This window comes from Pneumocystis jirovecii (genome assembly GCF_001477535.1).
Source record: "Pneumocystis jirovecii RU7 chromosome Unknown supercont1.14, whole genome shotgun sequence".
NCBI classification, from domain to species: Eukaryota; Fungi; Ascomycota; class Pneumocystomycetes; order Pneumocystales; family Pneumocystaceae; genus Pneumocystis; species Pneumocystis jirovecii.
This window is the reverse complement of record NW_017264788.1, coordinates 330,640-345,438: the sequence shown is the minus strand read 5'-3', so window position 1 is coordinate 345,438 and position 14,799 is coordinate 330,640. Positions and strand designations below refer to the sequence as shown.

General features: G+C 24.3%; 3 protein-coding genes across 3 annotated transcripts; all 3 read right to left on the bottom strand.

Moving 5' to 3' along the window:
* Window positions 1–2,717: 2,717 nt before the first annotated feature.
* On the bottom strand, window positions 2,718–5,943 carry T551_03105 (uncharacterized protein; the record flags this gene model as incomplete). Its single annotated transcript, XM_018375368.1, has 6 exons — window positions 2,718–4,353; window positions 4,394–4,522; window positions 4,818–4,895; window positions 4,951–4,990; window positions 5,734–5,741; window positions 5,801–5,943. 6 exons carry the CDS (start codon window positions 5,941–5,943, stop codon window positions 2,718–2,720), a joined length of 2,034 nt encoding a protein of 677 aa, XP_018228576.1.
* A 450-nt stretch (window positions 5,944–6,393) lies between these two features.
* On the bottom strand, window positions 6,394–8,368 carry T551_03104 (uncharacterized protein; the record flags this gene model as incomplete). The annotated part of the gene is made up of 5 exons (XM_018375367.1): window positions 6,394–6,729; window positions 6,780–6,788; window positions 6,830–7,984; window positions 8,023–8,045; window positions 8,089–8,368. The coding sequence occupies 5 exons, from the start codon at window positions 8,366–8,368 to the stop codon at window positions 6,394–6,396; spliced, it is 1,803 nt and encodes a 600-aa protein (XP_018228575.1).
* Window positions 8,369–10,018: 1,650 nt separating this feature from the next.
* T551_03103 (uncharacterized protein) lies at window positions 10,019–13,036 on the bottom strand (the record flags this gene model as incomplete). Its single annotated transcript, XM_018375366.1, has 1 exon — window positions 10,019–13,036. The coding sequence occupies one exon, from the start codon at window positions 13,034–13,036 to the stop codon at window positions 10,019–10,021; it is 3,018 nt and encodes a 1,005-aa protein (XP_018228574.1).
* Window positions 13,037–14,799: the final 1,763 nt, after the last annotated feature.

The following is a 14,799-nucleotide window of genomic DNA, read 5'->3' as shown; positions in this document are numbered from 1 at the left end:
AATTCGAAACTTGAACATAAAATTAATTTAACTTTAGAATTAAATTGATTTAATAAAGTTAAAATTTTTCATAATTACTTTCAGGACTAAGTCCACAACATATAGTTTTTAATTTTCTAGATACAATTTCAAGACTGCTAAAAATAATAAACAAAATTTTATATTCTGAAATATAATACATATATTTTGACAAAGAATGAGTATCTAGCTTTGGTAAGATTCTTTTTAATTCATCAAATCATCTTATTAAAAAATGATAAAGTCTCAAGAAAACTATTAGAATGCAAATGCCATTTAAATAATATTTTGTTAATTCTTAATTTAGAACACAGGTTTAAAATATATTGATACAAACTAAAATCATGAGATAATGGATATTCAACATTAAAAATAGTAATATCATTCAGTTGCATATTTTTATAGAATTCTCTCTAAATAACATTTAACTGATCTCTTTGTATGCTTAAATCATAATACAATGTTTTTAAATTTTCTCATAGATACTGAATATTATAACAAATGTCTAAAATAACTGCAATTTTTTATAAAGACTATACATTGAGCTATTGAGATATAATCATTCAATAGCCGTTACTTAGCATAGTAAAAGCACTATCCTCAAATATAAATTTTAAAACTTCAAGTATATTTTTTAAACAACTACATATTATTTTAGTATCTAAATTTTCTCATTCTTAGTATAATTTTCAATGTTGACCAAGATTAGGAAATATACTTTGATAATAAATATAGGACTAAAGGAATATATTATATTTTCTTTCTGAAATAAAATTGTGTGACATTAAGGGAAATAGATATCAAAAGAATAAAAGAATATAGTTCCCTAGAAGCAAAATAACATTTTCATTTATTTTAGAAAAAAAAATAAATATAAATCCATTTCCTCAAATACTAGTATATATTTACTTAGTTGAATTTGCCTTAGCAATTGCATATTTAAGATATATTTAGCACATTTTTGTTTTCTTATAAATTTAATATTATTTAAATTTTAAACAAGAAATGCAAATTTTAAATTGAAATATAAATTAATGAATAATAAACTTGCTGATACTATTTTTTTCAATATTAATTAATTTTAATTGTTTCTAAAAAATTTAAATTTTTTCATAATTTTTACAAAAATGGTGACATGGAAAATATAATATTGTCATGTTTTGATTTGAATATGTTTGTCTTGGTTTTCTTGGTTTTTTTATCATATATTATGTATAATTTTTTATTTTATATTAGTTTTTCATATTGATTTTTAGTAATTCAATAATTTTTCTCTAACTTTTAAATAATAGGTTTTATTTTTAATGACATGTTGATTTTTAATGTATTTTTTATTTTAAATAATTATAACTTGTGAATAATTTATATTTTTGAAAGAATTGTCTTGATTTTTATTTAAAATTTTCGAGTTTATTCAAAAAATTTTGAATATCTTATTATGATAATAAATAATAATAAACATGATTAAAATTAATTTCTTAATACCTATTTATATCTATTTACATTTTTAGTTATATATTCTTTTATATCTTTCAATATTTCCAATCTTTGTATTTTTTATTTAAATCAATCATTTAGAAATTAAAAACATACTTGTTGATTAAGTTATTAGAATAAACACAAAAGTGAATTAGTAATAAATAGATTGTAAAAAAATACTAGCAATAATTACGGATTAATTAGGTATATGATAAGACTTAACCATGTAAAAATATGCTATAAATCGACTTAAAAATCATTCTTTTTTAGTTTATTCTATAGCCTTGTTATTTTGTCTAGTTGTTTCTTTTAAATATATATTTATATTCCTACACCAAATCTGTTTATTTATTTTTAATTTATAGCTAAAATAGCCATTGCTATCATTATTCTTTTTATAATATAGCATCCACTTATTCTCCATCCTTTACTTAGCTTTACATCACCTGCTTCTTCACCTTGTATTACACGGTTTGTTGATTTGTATTGACTTATTGATGTCAACGTCAGTCGACGTTACTGTAGAGGTATGAATAGAAATGCTTATGTATGTTGATATCAGTATTAATGTTTGTATAGATGTGCTCGTGTGTATTGAGGTCACTTTTAATGTCTTTATAGACGTAGTCATGTGTATTGATGTTTTTGCAATCCATTTAATCTACTAGATAAAATGATGTGCATTCTTTTTCTTTTGTTACTGTCTTTTCTGTAATATTCGTTTCAGTTATTATAAGAGTTGTTATTTGCACCACTGTAGAATTTTGAATCAGTGTCTTTGTTTCTTGTAAATTCGCTTTGAATGGTTTTAGTTTCTTACATATATTTTCTATTTTTTCGCAATAATTTTCAAAGTTACATTCTTTTTTAAACCTACATTCTCCCGTTAAATGATGACACTTCTCCTTGGATTCTAGATATAAAATAAATACTAAAGACATCAAATTGAACGCATCCAATTCATTTTTTGTCACTAGTATAGTTGCATTTTTTACAAGTTTAAATTGCATTATGTTTTCTATTTTGTTAGATATAGTAGAAATATTTACATTCATTGTCCTATTGTCCATTGTTTTGTCTGTTAACAAAATAAGATTGGCTGTTTCCATTGCTTTTCTTGCATTTTTTTAACATTTTCGTAGTTCTCTAGTTTCTTTTCTAATTCTTGAATAACTTTTGCAAATTTTTGTAAGTCTGGACACTGTTTTTTATCAGCTGTACTAATTTTTCACATAATTCTTTAAGTTGATTAATATTATTATTCTCCTTGCTTGTGCAAAAGTTTTCACATTTATTTTATCAGTCGATTGCATGCAATATTTGTTAAGCATTGCTGTACAATCATTATTATTCGACAAACTTCCCTTTAATTCATTGATTAATTTATTTTGTAATTTTTTCTTTTCATAAAACAACTTACATTTTTCATTAAGTTTCTTGCATTCTCCATCATCTGTTCCATCTTCAAGTTCACTACAACTTGGTGTAAACCTATCGCAATATGGAGTCCATAATGTGCAAGTTTCTTCCATTGTATTATTATTGGTTGCATTATCCACAATATTATGATTTTTCATAGACCTTTTTAATGCTGTACATTTAGATTTAATATTTTCACTAATTTTTTTGCATGAAAGATTTAGGGCAGAATATGCTGGAAAAAACATATTATTTCCTGTTCTAAACCATCTTTTACACCGCTTTTTGATCTCCTCTTTACAATTTGTCTCATTTTTCAAATTTCCTAGTTTTTTTTCTAATAATTTTTCTTCCAACATCTCCGCATTACTCAACCAATCATAATTTTGTTTTAGAGTATGACATGGATACTTAATTTCTTTTGAATCTTGTTCTAAAATTTCACAACTTTTTTCTAATTCTCTACATTCTTTTTTTGTTGGAAAATCTCGTTTTTTGTTTAAGTTTTTGCGTAAAAAAATTGCTCTTCGAAAATCTGTTAAAAGTATAAAGGCGCCTCTTTTTGGTTCCATGCATAGTAAAAATATTTCATTACTCTTTTCTATCAATTCTTGACAGACATCTATCAACTTCTTTTGAAGCTTTTCAAGCCATGTTCTATTTGAACCTTGTAACATTCCTTGCATCTTCTTATGCAACATTTCATTTGCCAGTTTTACAAGTCTACTCTTATAACATGCTACTTTTGCATTTCTACATCGTTTATTAAGATTATAATATTTTTGGTAATAAAAACAATTTGATTTTAGCCATGCACAATCATTGTCACTAATTAATCTTGGTAATTTACCCCACCTAACAGTTTCTTGATCTTGAAAAAGCTGCTTATTGTCAATTATTAAGGAAAGAGCGCCAATAATATTTTTCAAGTATTTATCGAATTCCTCACATTCAACACCATAATTGTTCTTTTCCTTAGAAACATTTCCCAGAATCTTGTGTTTTTCGAAATTTTTGCACTTCTCCATGAGCTGATCTTTGCATTTATCTTTAAAGCTAGTATTAATAGTACTAGGGATAGTTATATTATCAACTAAAAATGAAAGAAGCGCTATCTTCTCTTTTATGGGCGGCTTTTTAATGCAAATTTCCTTTTCCCCTGCCTTTTCATAAAGATCTTTCAGACCTATTTTTTCTACCAGTCCTGTACCAAATTTTGTAGGATCAAAATCAGAATCCGGTGATATGTAAACAATTTCAATCTTCTCACATTCTTTCTTTAAGTCATCACATTTTGACAAATCTTTTTTACAGGCAGGCCTATAAAAGTAACATTTTTCAAGTAATAAATAGCATGTTTCTTCTGATTTGTTTTGATTTCTAGTTAATAAATCAGTTTCCATTTCTAAATCTTTACATCTTGTTTCCGCTAATTTTCTAAGATTTTCACAGGTTTTTTCTTTAGAGACACATCAACATTAGCTCATCACTTTCTTCACTCAACTCTTGGCATTTGTTAGCAATACTTTTTTCATATCTGTTTCCTTCTTTCAAATTTTCCCTTAATGCTCTTAAAAGGACTTCTGCCACTTCATCACGTTTTTTTCTGATAATATATATTTCTTAAATTGGAACAGTTTTTTTTAAGATTTCTTGAAGATGATTCTTCTAAAAGCAGATATTTTCCTTCAGCCTCTTTAAAATCATTATCCTTTAAACCCAAAAAGTTATTTTTGTTTTTATTCTAAGGTCATTTTGCAATTCAATACACGTATATTTAATTTTTAGATATAAATTCCCACATTTTTCTTCTGCTGTTTTATCATTTTTGCATATGTCTTTTAACTTTGGGTATACTTCATTTAAGGCCTGAGTTAATTTCTTTTAAGTTTTTACAATACTCTTTGAGTTTTATTTCACATAGTTTATCTTCATTATCCACAGTTTCTTTTAGAATTACTGCTAAAATATTATCTTCGCTATATAAAAAATATATTAACACTAAATTTTTATCGCAATTCAAGATTTTTATACCTTATTAAAGTTAATGAAATGGATCTTTTATCAAAAAAATCTAAAAAATTAAAAATGAAAAAAAAGAATAAAACATAACTGTCATTTTTTAAAAAAGCATGTTATGCGAATAAAAGCAGTCAACATAAATACTTTCATCTACAATAACAATAAATAAAGGATTTTATAAAAAATATTTAACATTATGAAAAAATGTAGAAAAATCTTGAATGGAAAAATACAAATAATTACTGATAAATGGTAATAAATAGTAAATAATAGATAGTTAATAGACAAATATATAAGCATGTATTATTTTCTATCATTAATAGATATTTTAATACTTTGCATTAAGTTTATATTTGTTTTCAAATCTAGATTTTTAAAGAGTTTTTATTCAATTATTTAGAAAAATATACTTAAATTTTAGAGAATTAAATATTTTATAAATTTTATTTTGAAATCTCTTATACTTTTTATAACTATTTTATATTTTATAGTTTCTTTTTATATAATTAAAGCTCAAAATGTTTTAAAATAAATCATTTTGCGTTAAAAATCTTTATTTTAAAATAAATATGAAAACATAAAAGTGAATTAGTAATAAACTAGTAGATAAAATTAGTTCTTTTTAGTGTTTATTTTTACGTTTTTTATCTTTGAAAAATGATTTGTTCATCTTTTATATATTATATATATATATATATATGACCTTTTTTAAACATTATTCATCTAATTATCTTTTTATATTATAATAGAAATAATTATGGCTATAATCACTTTTTTAATAATCCATACAGTTACCCTTAATGCTTTATTTGATATCAGTTTTTCTACTTGATCTTTTGCCGTAAATTTTGTTAGTTTAAACTTTATTGGTGTTAATGTTATAATAAATGTTACTCTCAATGTTTGTGTAAACATGTTGATGCATATTGACGTTAATGTTAGCGTCTGTGTAGTTGTACTTGTGTGTGTTGATGTCTGTATCAATGTTTGTGTTGATGTACTCATATGTGTCAACGTGTGTGTGGTCCATGTATTTATTATATGAGTTGATGTACATTTTTTCTTTTTTATCTCTGTTTTTTCAGTAACATTTGTTTCTATCTTTGTAGTGTTAGTTGGCTCTGTGATCGTTGTGTTTTTAACAATGATAACAGTTTGTTTTTACTTCTAAATACATCTCTAATGCTTCTGATACTGCATCAAAAGCATTGACATCTCTTTCAGCGACATCTATTTCTGTTTATTCTTCCTGAGAATATATAAACAGATCCTTTCAATCTTTATCTATTCCTAGATTCATATTGTTCATATTACTATTTATGATATTAGCTGGAATTTGCAATAAATTGTTTATATTATTTTTAATTTCTATCTTTTGTTTCCCATGAACTAATAAAACAATTTTTGTATCTTTTGATACATTTTTTGCTACTTCATTTAAATTTTCAACTTGTTTTAGTCTTCTATCTCTATCGCTATATTGCTTAATTTTATGGATAAATCTGCACATCTTTTTTCCATTCGTTTTATTAGTTTTTCGCATAGTCCACTTATAGCTATATCATTTTTAGTATCTGTGTTGTCACTACATAAATTCACGAATGTAGTGTTTTTCATTTCATTCCAGCGTATACAATATTTGTTAAGAGCTGATTTACATTTATCTTTGCTATCAAGATTCCCTTTAAGTTCATACATAAGTTCCATCTCTTGGTTTTGTATTATTCGGTACGATTTACAGTTCTCCTTTAGTTCTTTACATTTCCCATCTTTTTTATTATCACGTACAAGCTTTTCACAATTTAACATAAATTTGTTACAATATAGTTCCCAAAAATTACATATTGGACCTTTTATATTTACATTATCATTTTTTGTTTTTTTTTAAAACTTTAATATTTATATTTCTTTTCAATGCACTGCATTTAAATTTAATATCTTTAGTCATTATTTTACAAGTAGTGTTTAATTCTATGCATGGAAGAATAAACTTTGCTTTTCTTTTTCCAGAGCAATTATTGCACTTTTCTGACACTCTTTCTATACAGGAATTAAAATCATCTAATTTTTCAGTTTTTTCTTCCAACAAAATATCTTCTAACTCTTTTGCATTTTTCATGTGATCACAATATCTTTCTAGTATAAGACATGACAATTCATTTATTTTTGAATCCTGTCCTAATATTTCACATTTTTCTTTTAACTCCTTGCAATCTTCTTCTGAAAAATCTCTCTTCAAGTCCAAATCGGTCCTAAATTCCCAACTCTGTCTTTCGATATCATTTGTAAGTATTTGGCAAGTACTTTTTAACCATAAGCATAAACTTGCTAATATAGGTTTTCTAATGCCTATCTCTTTCTTACATAAATCAAACAGTTCATTTATGCATGTATCAAGTGAGCTGTTAATTTCTAAGTTACGTAGCTTTCTTTTTAAATTGCTTTCGAATATTTTATATTCCTTTTTAAAAATTCGCATTTTTAAATATGCTAAAATTGCATTACTACATGCATTACCAAGTTTAATTTTTTCTAAATTACAAGGTTTTTGTAAATAAAGACATTTTGATTCCAGATTTGTGCAAAGTCTTTCATTTAATTCTGCAAATTGCTCAAACCACCTTAGTAATATAGCATCCTTATTGTCGTCACTTGTGTATGATAATGATAAATTATTTAATTTTGATTTAAAAACCCTAAATTTAAGTTTCAACTTGTTTTTTAGGCTAGTACATATTTCTTTTTTACTTTCACTCATTTTTTCTGTAACATTATCATATAAATCTTTTAGTTGAGGTAGGAAACTACAAAATTTATAACATTCCTCAAGACGAACTTCGCATTCATTTATATTATTATTTACTATTAATATTAAAAGATCGTCCATATCCTTTATCTTTGGCTTTCCAATTTCATTTTTAAATAATTCCTTTTTTCTTACTTTTTCCATTAATGCGACCTCTTTTCCAATAGGATTAAAAGTTGAATTTGGTAAAATGTAATCTGTCTTTTGTATGCATTTTTCCTTTAGTATGGTACATTGACTCTAAATATTATTGTTGTAGTTTGTTTCATAAAAATAACATTTTTCAAGCAATAGACCACAACTTGTTTTTAAAAGATCATAATATTGTAATGAAAGTCTAATACTAAGCTCCAGTTCATTGCATTGAGATTTCATTATATTTATAAGTTTATTAGATTTATCTGACTCTATCAGACAAAAAGACATAAGTTCGTCACTTTCTTCCATCAATAAAAAACATCTTTCATTGATAACTTCATTACAGTCTTTTTCTGTCTTTAAATTTCCCGCAAATGCTCTTAAAAGAATTTTTTCTGTAAGCTCATTCCTCTTTTTTCTACATTTTTCTCTCAATTCGATACATTTTTTCTTAAATTCACTTGAACATATTCCTTTAAAAAACATACAATTATCTTCTTATAGACAGTAATAGTCTTATATTGATGGTTTAGTTAATATATTTTTTAAATTTCTTTGAAATGTAGTACACAATGTAATAATCATATTTTTTAAATAAATGCATTTTTCTTTTATCTTAATTTCCTTACATAATTCTTTTAGCGTAGAGTGTAAATTTTCTGGCATTAAACTAATAGTTTTAAATCATTACAATATTCTTTTGTTTCACATTGAGTATTTGCGTTTTTACTCAAAATTAAAGCTAAAATTTTTTCTTCACTATACAAAAAATCCATTAATTGTATACAGTTTAGCATTGTTTAAAAGCCTTATACCTTATTGAATCAAATGATGAATTTAATGAAGCAGACTTTTTATAAATAAATTCTAAAAAAAATTAAAAACAAAAAAGCAAAAACAGAATACCAATGTCTTTTAAAAAAGCATTTGTTATGCTGAAAAAACAAGTTAACATAATTTTTTTCATTTATAATAATAAATAACGAATTTTATAAAAAGCATCTTATTTAATGTTTAAAAAATACTAAAAATACCAAGAAAACATTGTAATTAAAAAATATCAATAAACGATAACAAATAGTTAATAGATACGTATAGATATTTATAGATATGTAATAAATAAACAAACAAATATTACTCTCTATCAATATCGCATATCTCAGTACTTTTTAATGAGTTTTATATTCTATGAAAAATTTATTTTTTTTTTTTTTTGAAAATATAATTTATATTTTGATTATTTTTTATCTAAAACCATTTTATAGATTTATTTTTATTGATTTCTTAGAATTTTTGTACTAGGTTTTATGAACTAAAATAAAATTTAATCATATATATATCTTTTTTTTACTTTTTTAAACTTTTTATTTATTTTTCTTTTGCAGTTCAAATTATAAAATTATCTTCAAATAATAGTAATTATTTTCTTAAAAGTTATTCATATCTTTAGATTTTTTATTAGTTTCTTTAGGATCTTTGCTTATCTTTTATATATTTATATTTGTTGTTGTTTGGGTTGGTATTTTTTGAAGTTTTGCGTTTTGAATTCTTTATTCTATATTCTTTTAAAACTAAAATTAAAAGATTATAATGTCAATATTCTGTATTTTATATCCTCCTACTAAATATTCATGATATTTTTAATAATAAATTTTCGATAATTTTCTTTATAATTTTTTTAAATTGTAATGAATATGTTAAAATGAATGTATTTTACAAATCTTAGTTTGTTTCTGTTCTACATTATATTTACAAAGGTATTAAATGTTTTTTTTCTGATTAAAGTATTTTTGATATCAAAAAACTAATTTATCTATATTTTAAAAATAAAAATTATACTTATTTTTCCATTTAATTCTTAAAACAACTTAAAAAAAAGAATTTAGAAAAATAATGTTTCATAAAGAAATAGTAATTTTCAAAATAATTAAATATATATATTTAGTCAATATATTTATCTAGAGTTGAGTAAGTTAAGTGAGAAAAGATAAATCATTTTTTAGATCACAATTAATTATAAAGCATTAGTATCTTGATAGCCACAATCCACTAATTAATTTGACATTTATAATTTAACAGTTTATATTTATTTTCCAAAAATATTCAAAAGAATTTATTTTTATAATTGATTATCAATTATATAACAATTATCCATAACCCTAATAGTATTTCTATGGTTGTCCAAATTAATTTTATCATTTGTAGTTCTATTTTAATTCCATAGCCTTTTTCGTGGCTATCGGATGATGTTGTTAGTACAGACTTTGATGAATATATAGATGTCAAACGTGTAGATGTTAAATATGTAGATGTTAAATGTGTGGTTAATGAGCCTGTTAATATAGTTGAATTTGTTAATGTAGAGATATTTGATGTAATTGGTAAATTCGATGTAATTGAACTTGATGCAGATGATGAATTATATGTAATAGATGAATCTAACACAATCGATGATTCTGATGTAGTTGAAGTTAAACTTGATATAATTGATGAATTTGAAAAAGTTGATGAACTTGATGTAGTTGATGATTCTGTTGGTCTTAAGACAGATTGTGACGATGATGGCAATGGAACTGGTTTTGACGGTGGTAGCGATGTAGGTGGTGCTGATGGTGTTGATGGTGTTGATGGTTCTGATGGTGCAGGTGGTGCAGGTGGTGCAGGTGGTGCAGGTGGTGCTGGTGGTGTTGATGGTTCTGATGGTGCTGGTGGTGCTGGTGGTGCTGGTGGTGCTGGTGGTGCTGGTGGTGGTATTGGTTCTGATGGTGGTATTGGTTTTGGTGGTGTTGATGGTTCTGATGGTGCTGGTGGTGGTATTGGTTCTGATGGCGGTATTGGTTTTGGTGGCGGTATTGGTTCTGATGGTTCTGATGGTGGTAGTGGTGGTAGTGGCGATGGTGGAGGTGGTGGTAGCATTGACTCTAATAACTTGCATTTAATAGTAAAGTTACTACATATAGTAGCAAGTTTATTATTAATTTTACCACAAGAATAACCTATAGATGAACATATAGATGCTAAATTTTTACACTCTGTAGTAGAATTAGAATTTGCAAATAAGAACTTATAGATTTCTAATGCAAGCTGATCACAACCTTTTTCTAAATGTTTTCTTAAATGTTTGCATGTATCATCTGCATTAGTACATAATATATTTATTATTTGTTTTATAGTAGAATTCTCGCATTCTTTAAGTATTTTTTTTTTACATCTATCATGTGTAGATATTTCTTCATTAAGTATTTTGATTAGATCATTAAATTTTTTGTTTCTAGTAGAAATATTGTCACATATTTTTTCAACTTCAGAACACATATCGTCTAAAGAATTAGGACAATTCCTTTTAAGCATTTTGCAGTAATGAATGAAATAAGAACAACGACTATGTTCCATATGAGTCACTTGTTTATTAGAAAACCCATAATATAATAAATGACGAGATAATTGCTGACATTGCTTTGAAACATAATCTAACATATGTTTACATGATATTGTTTTATTAACGCATGCATAGCCTATATTATTTTGTATGCAGTAGTTATTGAGATAGCTAAGACAAGTAGTTTCATTAAGTAAATTTGAGTCATTTTCTTTAAGTATTTTTGATTTCAAAGTTATTAATTCATCTATGTTTTTACAAGATTGATCGAGGTCTTTGCATAAATTCAAAGTATACTCAAAATATGGCCCTAATCTACGACATTCTTCTCTCTGTTCTTTACATGTATCATAAGTAGGTTCTATGATTACATACTTTAAAGTTTCATCAAATCTTTTAAAATCCTTGTAAAGAATATTTGTCAAATTTTTACATGTTTCCTGTGGATGTAGACACTTATATAATACATGAAAGCTGTAGTACATAAATTGTCCACATTCTTTTAAAAGAACTTTTTTGCAATCATTCAGAACTCTATCAGTTAAAGACTCAGAGTAACTTTTTCCCAATCTTAATTTCCCACTTAGCCTTTTTATTAGAGCCTTATTGGCTGCTATTTCTAAACCTGCTTGATAACAAACAAGCCGTATATCTTTGCAAATATCATAAGTCTTCCAATAAATAAAATAATTATCAACGAAATAACATGCTGACAAATATTCTATACATTCTGTCTCAGAAAGAGGAAGATGTGGATACCACCAAAATTGAATACCCTTTTTGAGTTTATCCAAAAAGGGTTCACAGTAAACTTCGGCTTTATGGTTTAAGTTAATACAAGCATAGTGAATACCACTCTGAAATTTGATATTACATATTGATTTAGCAAATTCTAAATATTCTGCCGAAGGACATCTTTTATTTAAGGCTTTTACACAGTCATTACGTCCCGTAGTAATTTTTTGAACTAAAAGCTCAAGAACGAATATTTCTGGAAGATCCTGTATTTCAGAGACATAAATACCTAAATTATGCAATTTTTCATAGGCATATTGGACCCCATTTTCTACCATATAAGTAGATGGATTTTCAAAAAGATCAAAATTGTAATCTTTTGAATTAAAAAAAAAACCACTTTCTGCGCAACTCATTCGAAATGAATGGCAGCTATGGTAGAGAACTCTACAATCTGGAATAATGTAATAGCATATTTTTAGCCAATTTAGACAATTTTTTTCAGATATTGTTTTTTGTTCTGATAAAAACAGATTTTGAAAATTCTGACATTCTTTCTTAGAATTTGAAATAAATTCAAGACAAACATTAGCACCATTAGTACACAAATCGAGCAATTCTGGACTTCGTTGATTGAGTGATAGACATTCGCTTTTGAGTTTTCTTAAACATTTATTAAAATCGTTAGAAGTTCCTCTTAAAAGATCATAAAGAATTACTTGTGCTACTTCCATACGGACCTTTTTATAACAATGCTCTTTTAATTTTTTACATCCGCTATTAAGATACCATGGTTTATGGTGTTCTAGAAAATGACATCTCATTTGTAATTTGTTACATTTATCGTGCTCAGTTATTCTTTCATCCGAAAGCTCCTCAACAGTTTTTTTTATTTTAAGCATCATTTCATTGTACGCTAAACCACATACCATTTTAGGTTTTTCACAAATTTTTCGAAGCTTTTCATTGATATTCTTAAGTTCAGTACAGACTTTAACTAGATTGCTTTTACAATCATATAACTGGTCTGGAGTTAACATAGTAATAACATAATAATAATCATCTATGTAATTGTACCATAGATTCTCAAGATCTAGTTTTTCCAAACTATGATGTAAATTAGTATAATACATATAACTTCTTTGGGTATGAAAAAGCAATAGATCTTCATTATATAGTGGGGAATAATGATTAATAAGATCTAGAAAATTAAAATTAATAGAATAATAATTACTTAAAAAGTTTTCATTCTTTGAAAAAACATTTCGTATGATAATAAAGATTAGGAAAACATATATCTTTGTAAAAAATAGCATAAATGGGAAAGACAATAGAAAGACTTGCTTTTTAACTGCATTATTGATTTAAATTTACGGATAGAGGATTCCGATATTGAAAATATTCGTAATAAATAAATAATTAGTTAATAACAGATAATAATAGTAAATAGGTAAGATTATTTCTATAAATATTATAATTATTTACTTTGATAATTTCCGTAATATTATTATCTTGTTCTTGTAAATTTAAAATTTTGATTTTTAATTTCTCCTGGAACAGTATATAAAAATTTTAATTTTTTTGTTTATTCAAAATATAGTAATAAAATAATTTTATTTGAATATTTTTGTATAAATTATGTTTTATACTTTTTAAATTTAGTACTTTTAATTTTTTGAGGAATTATTAAATATAATAAGTTCATGTTGAAATTTATGATTTTTTTGAATATGAAAATCTTTGGTTATTCAATATTCTTAAATTAAGTTTACATAATTTTCATTAGTTTTTGTTAATTTTCATTTTTTTGGATAAAGAAATAATGGTTATTCAAAATTTTGTATTAAATTACTTGTTTAATATTTTCATAATAAAAAATATATTTTATATTTAGCTTAATATTTAAAAAAAAAGTTCATTTTCAATTTTTACATTTTATTCAAATTTTGTTTTACTTTATTTTTTTATGAATTATTATATATTATATATTTTATTTTTCAGAGATTTAAAATAAAAAATATTTTTTAAATTATTTTAAAAATACGTTTTAAAGATTTTTATTAAACATTTTTTTTCAAATGTATAAACATTGATAAAGTACATTTTAAAATATTTTCATTTATTATATAAATTTTAAAAAATTCAATATAAACAAATCTTGGAAATTATAATATTGAATATTATTTTATGTCAATTCATTAACGTATTTTACTTTTATATTTAAATACTTAGTGAAAAAATACAAAGTAAATGTAAAAATAAATTGATGATATTTGTATTGAAAAAAGTATAAATTGTAAGAAAAGATTAAGCAGGTAAAGAATATAATTTTAATATAATCTTGTAAAATAAAGAACATAAACTATCATAATTCAAAATGCATGATAAATTAATGCGAAAATTATTATTTTTTTTACTTTCTATTTATTTTTCTAAATTATTACTGAAATAATAATTCTATAATTACTTCTTTTATAACACATCATCAGTTCATTTTAATTTTTCAGTTAATTTCAATTTTACTATTTTCTTTTCTTCATTCATTGTACACTTTTTATGTTTAATCCCATGAACACTAATGTTATTATTAAAGTTATTCCGAAAACCTATATAAACATATTTATATACATTAACATCTATCAATTGATATACTTATCATACAAATTAATAAATATTTCCCTTCTTTTATCATAGTTATTTCTTCGTTATCTACTGTTTTTGTAAAAATCATTATCTGCAGTGATTTTTTAAATAGTTATTTTTATTATATATGAACTTAATTCAAACGACTTTAATCAATTGT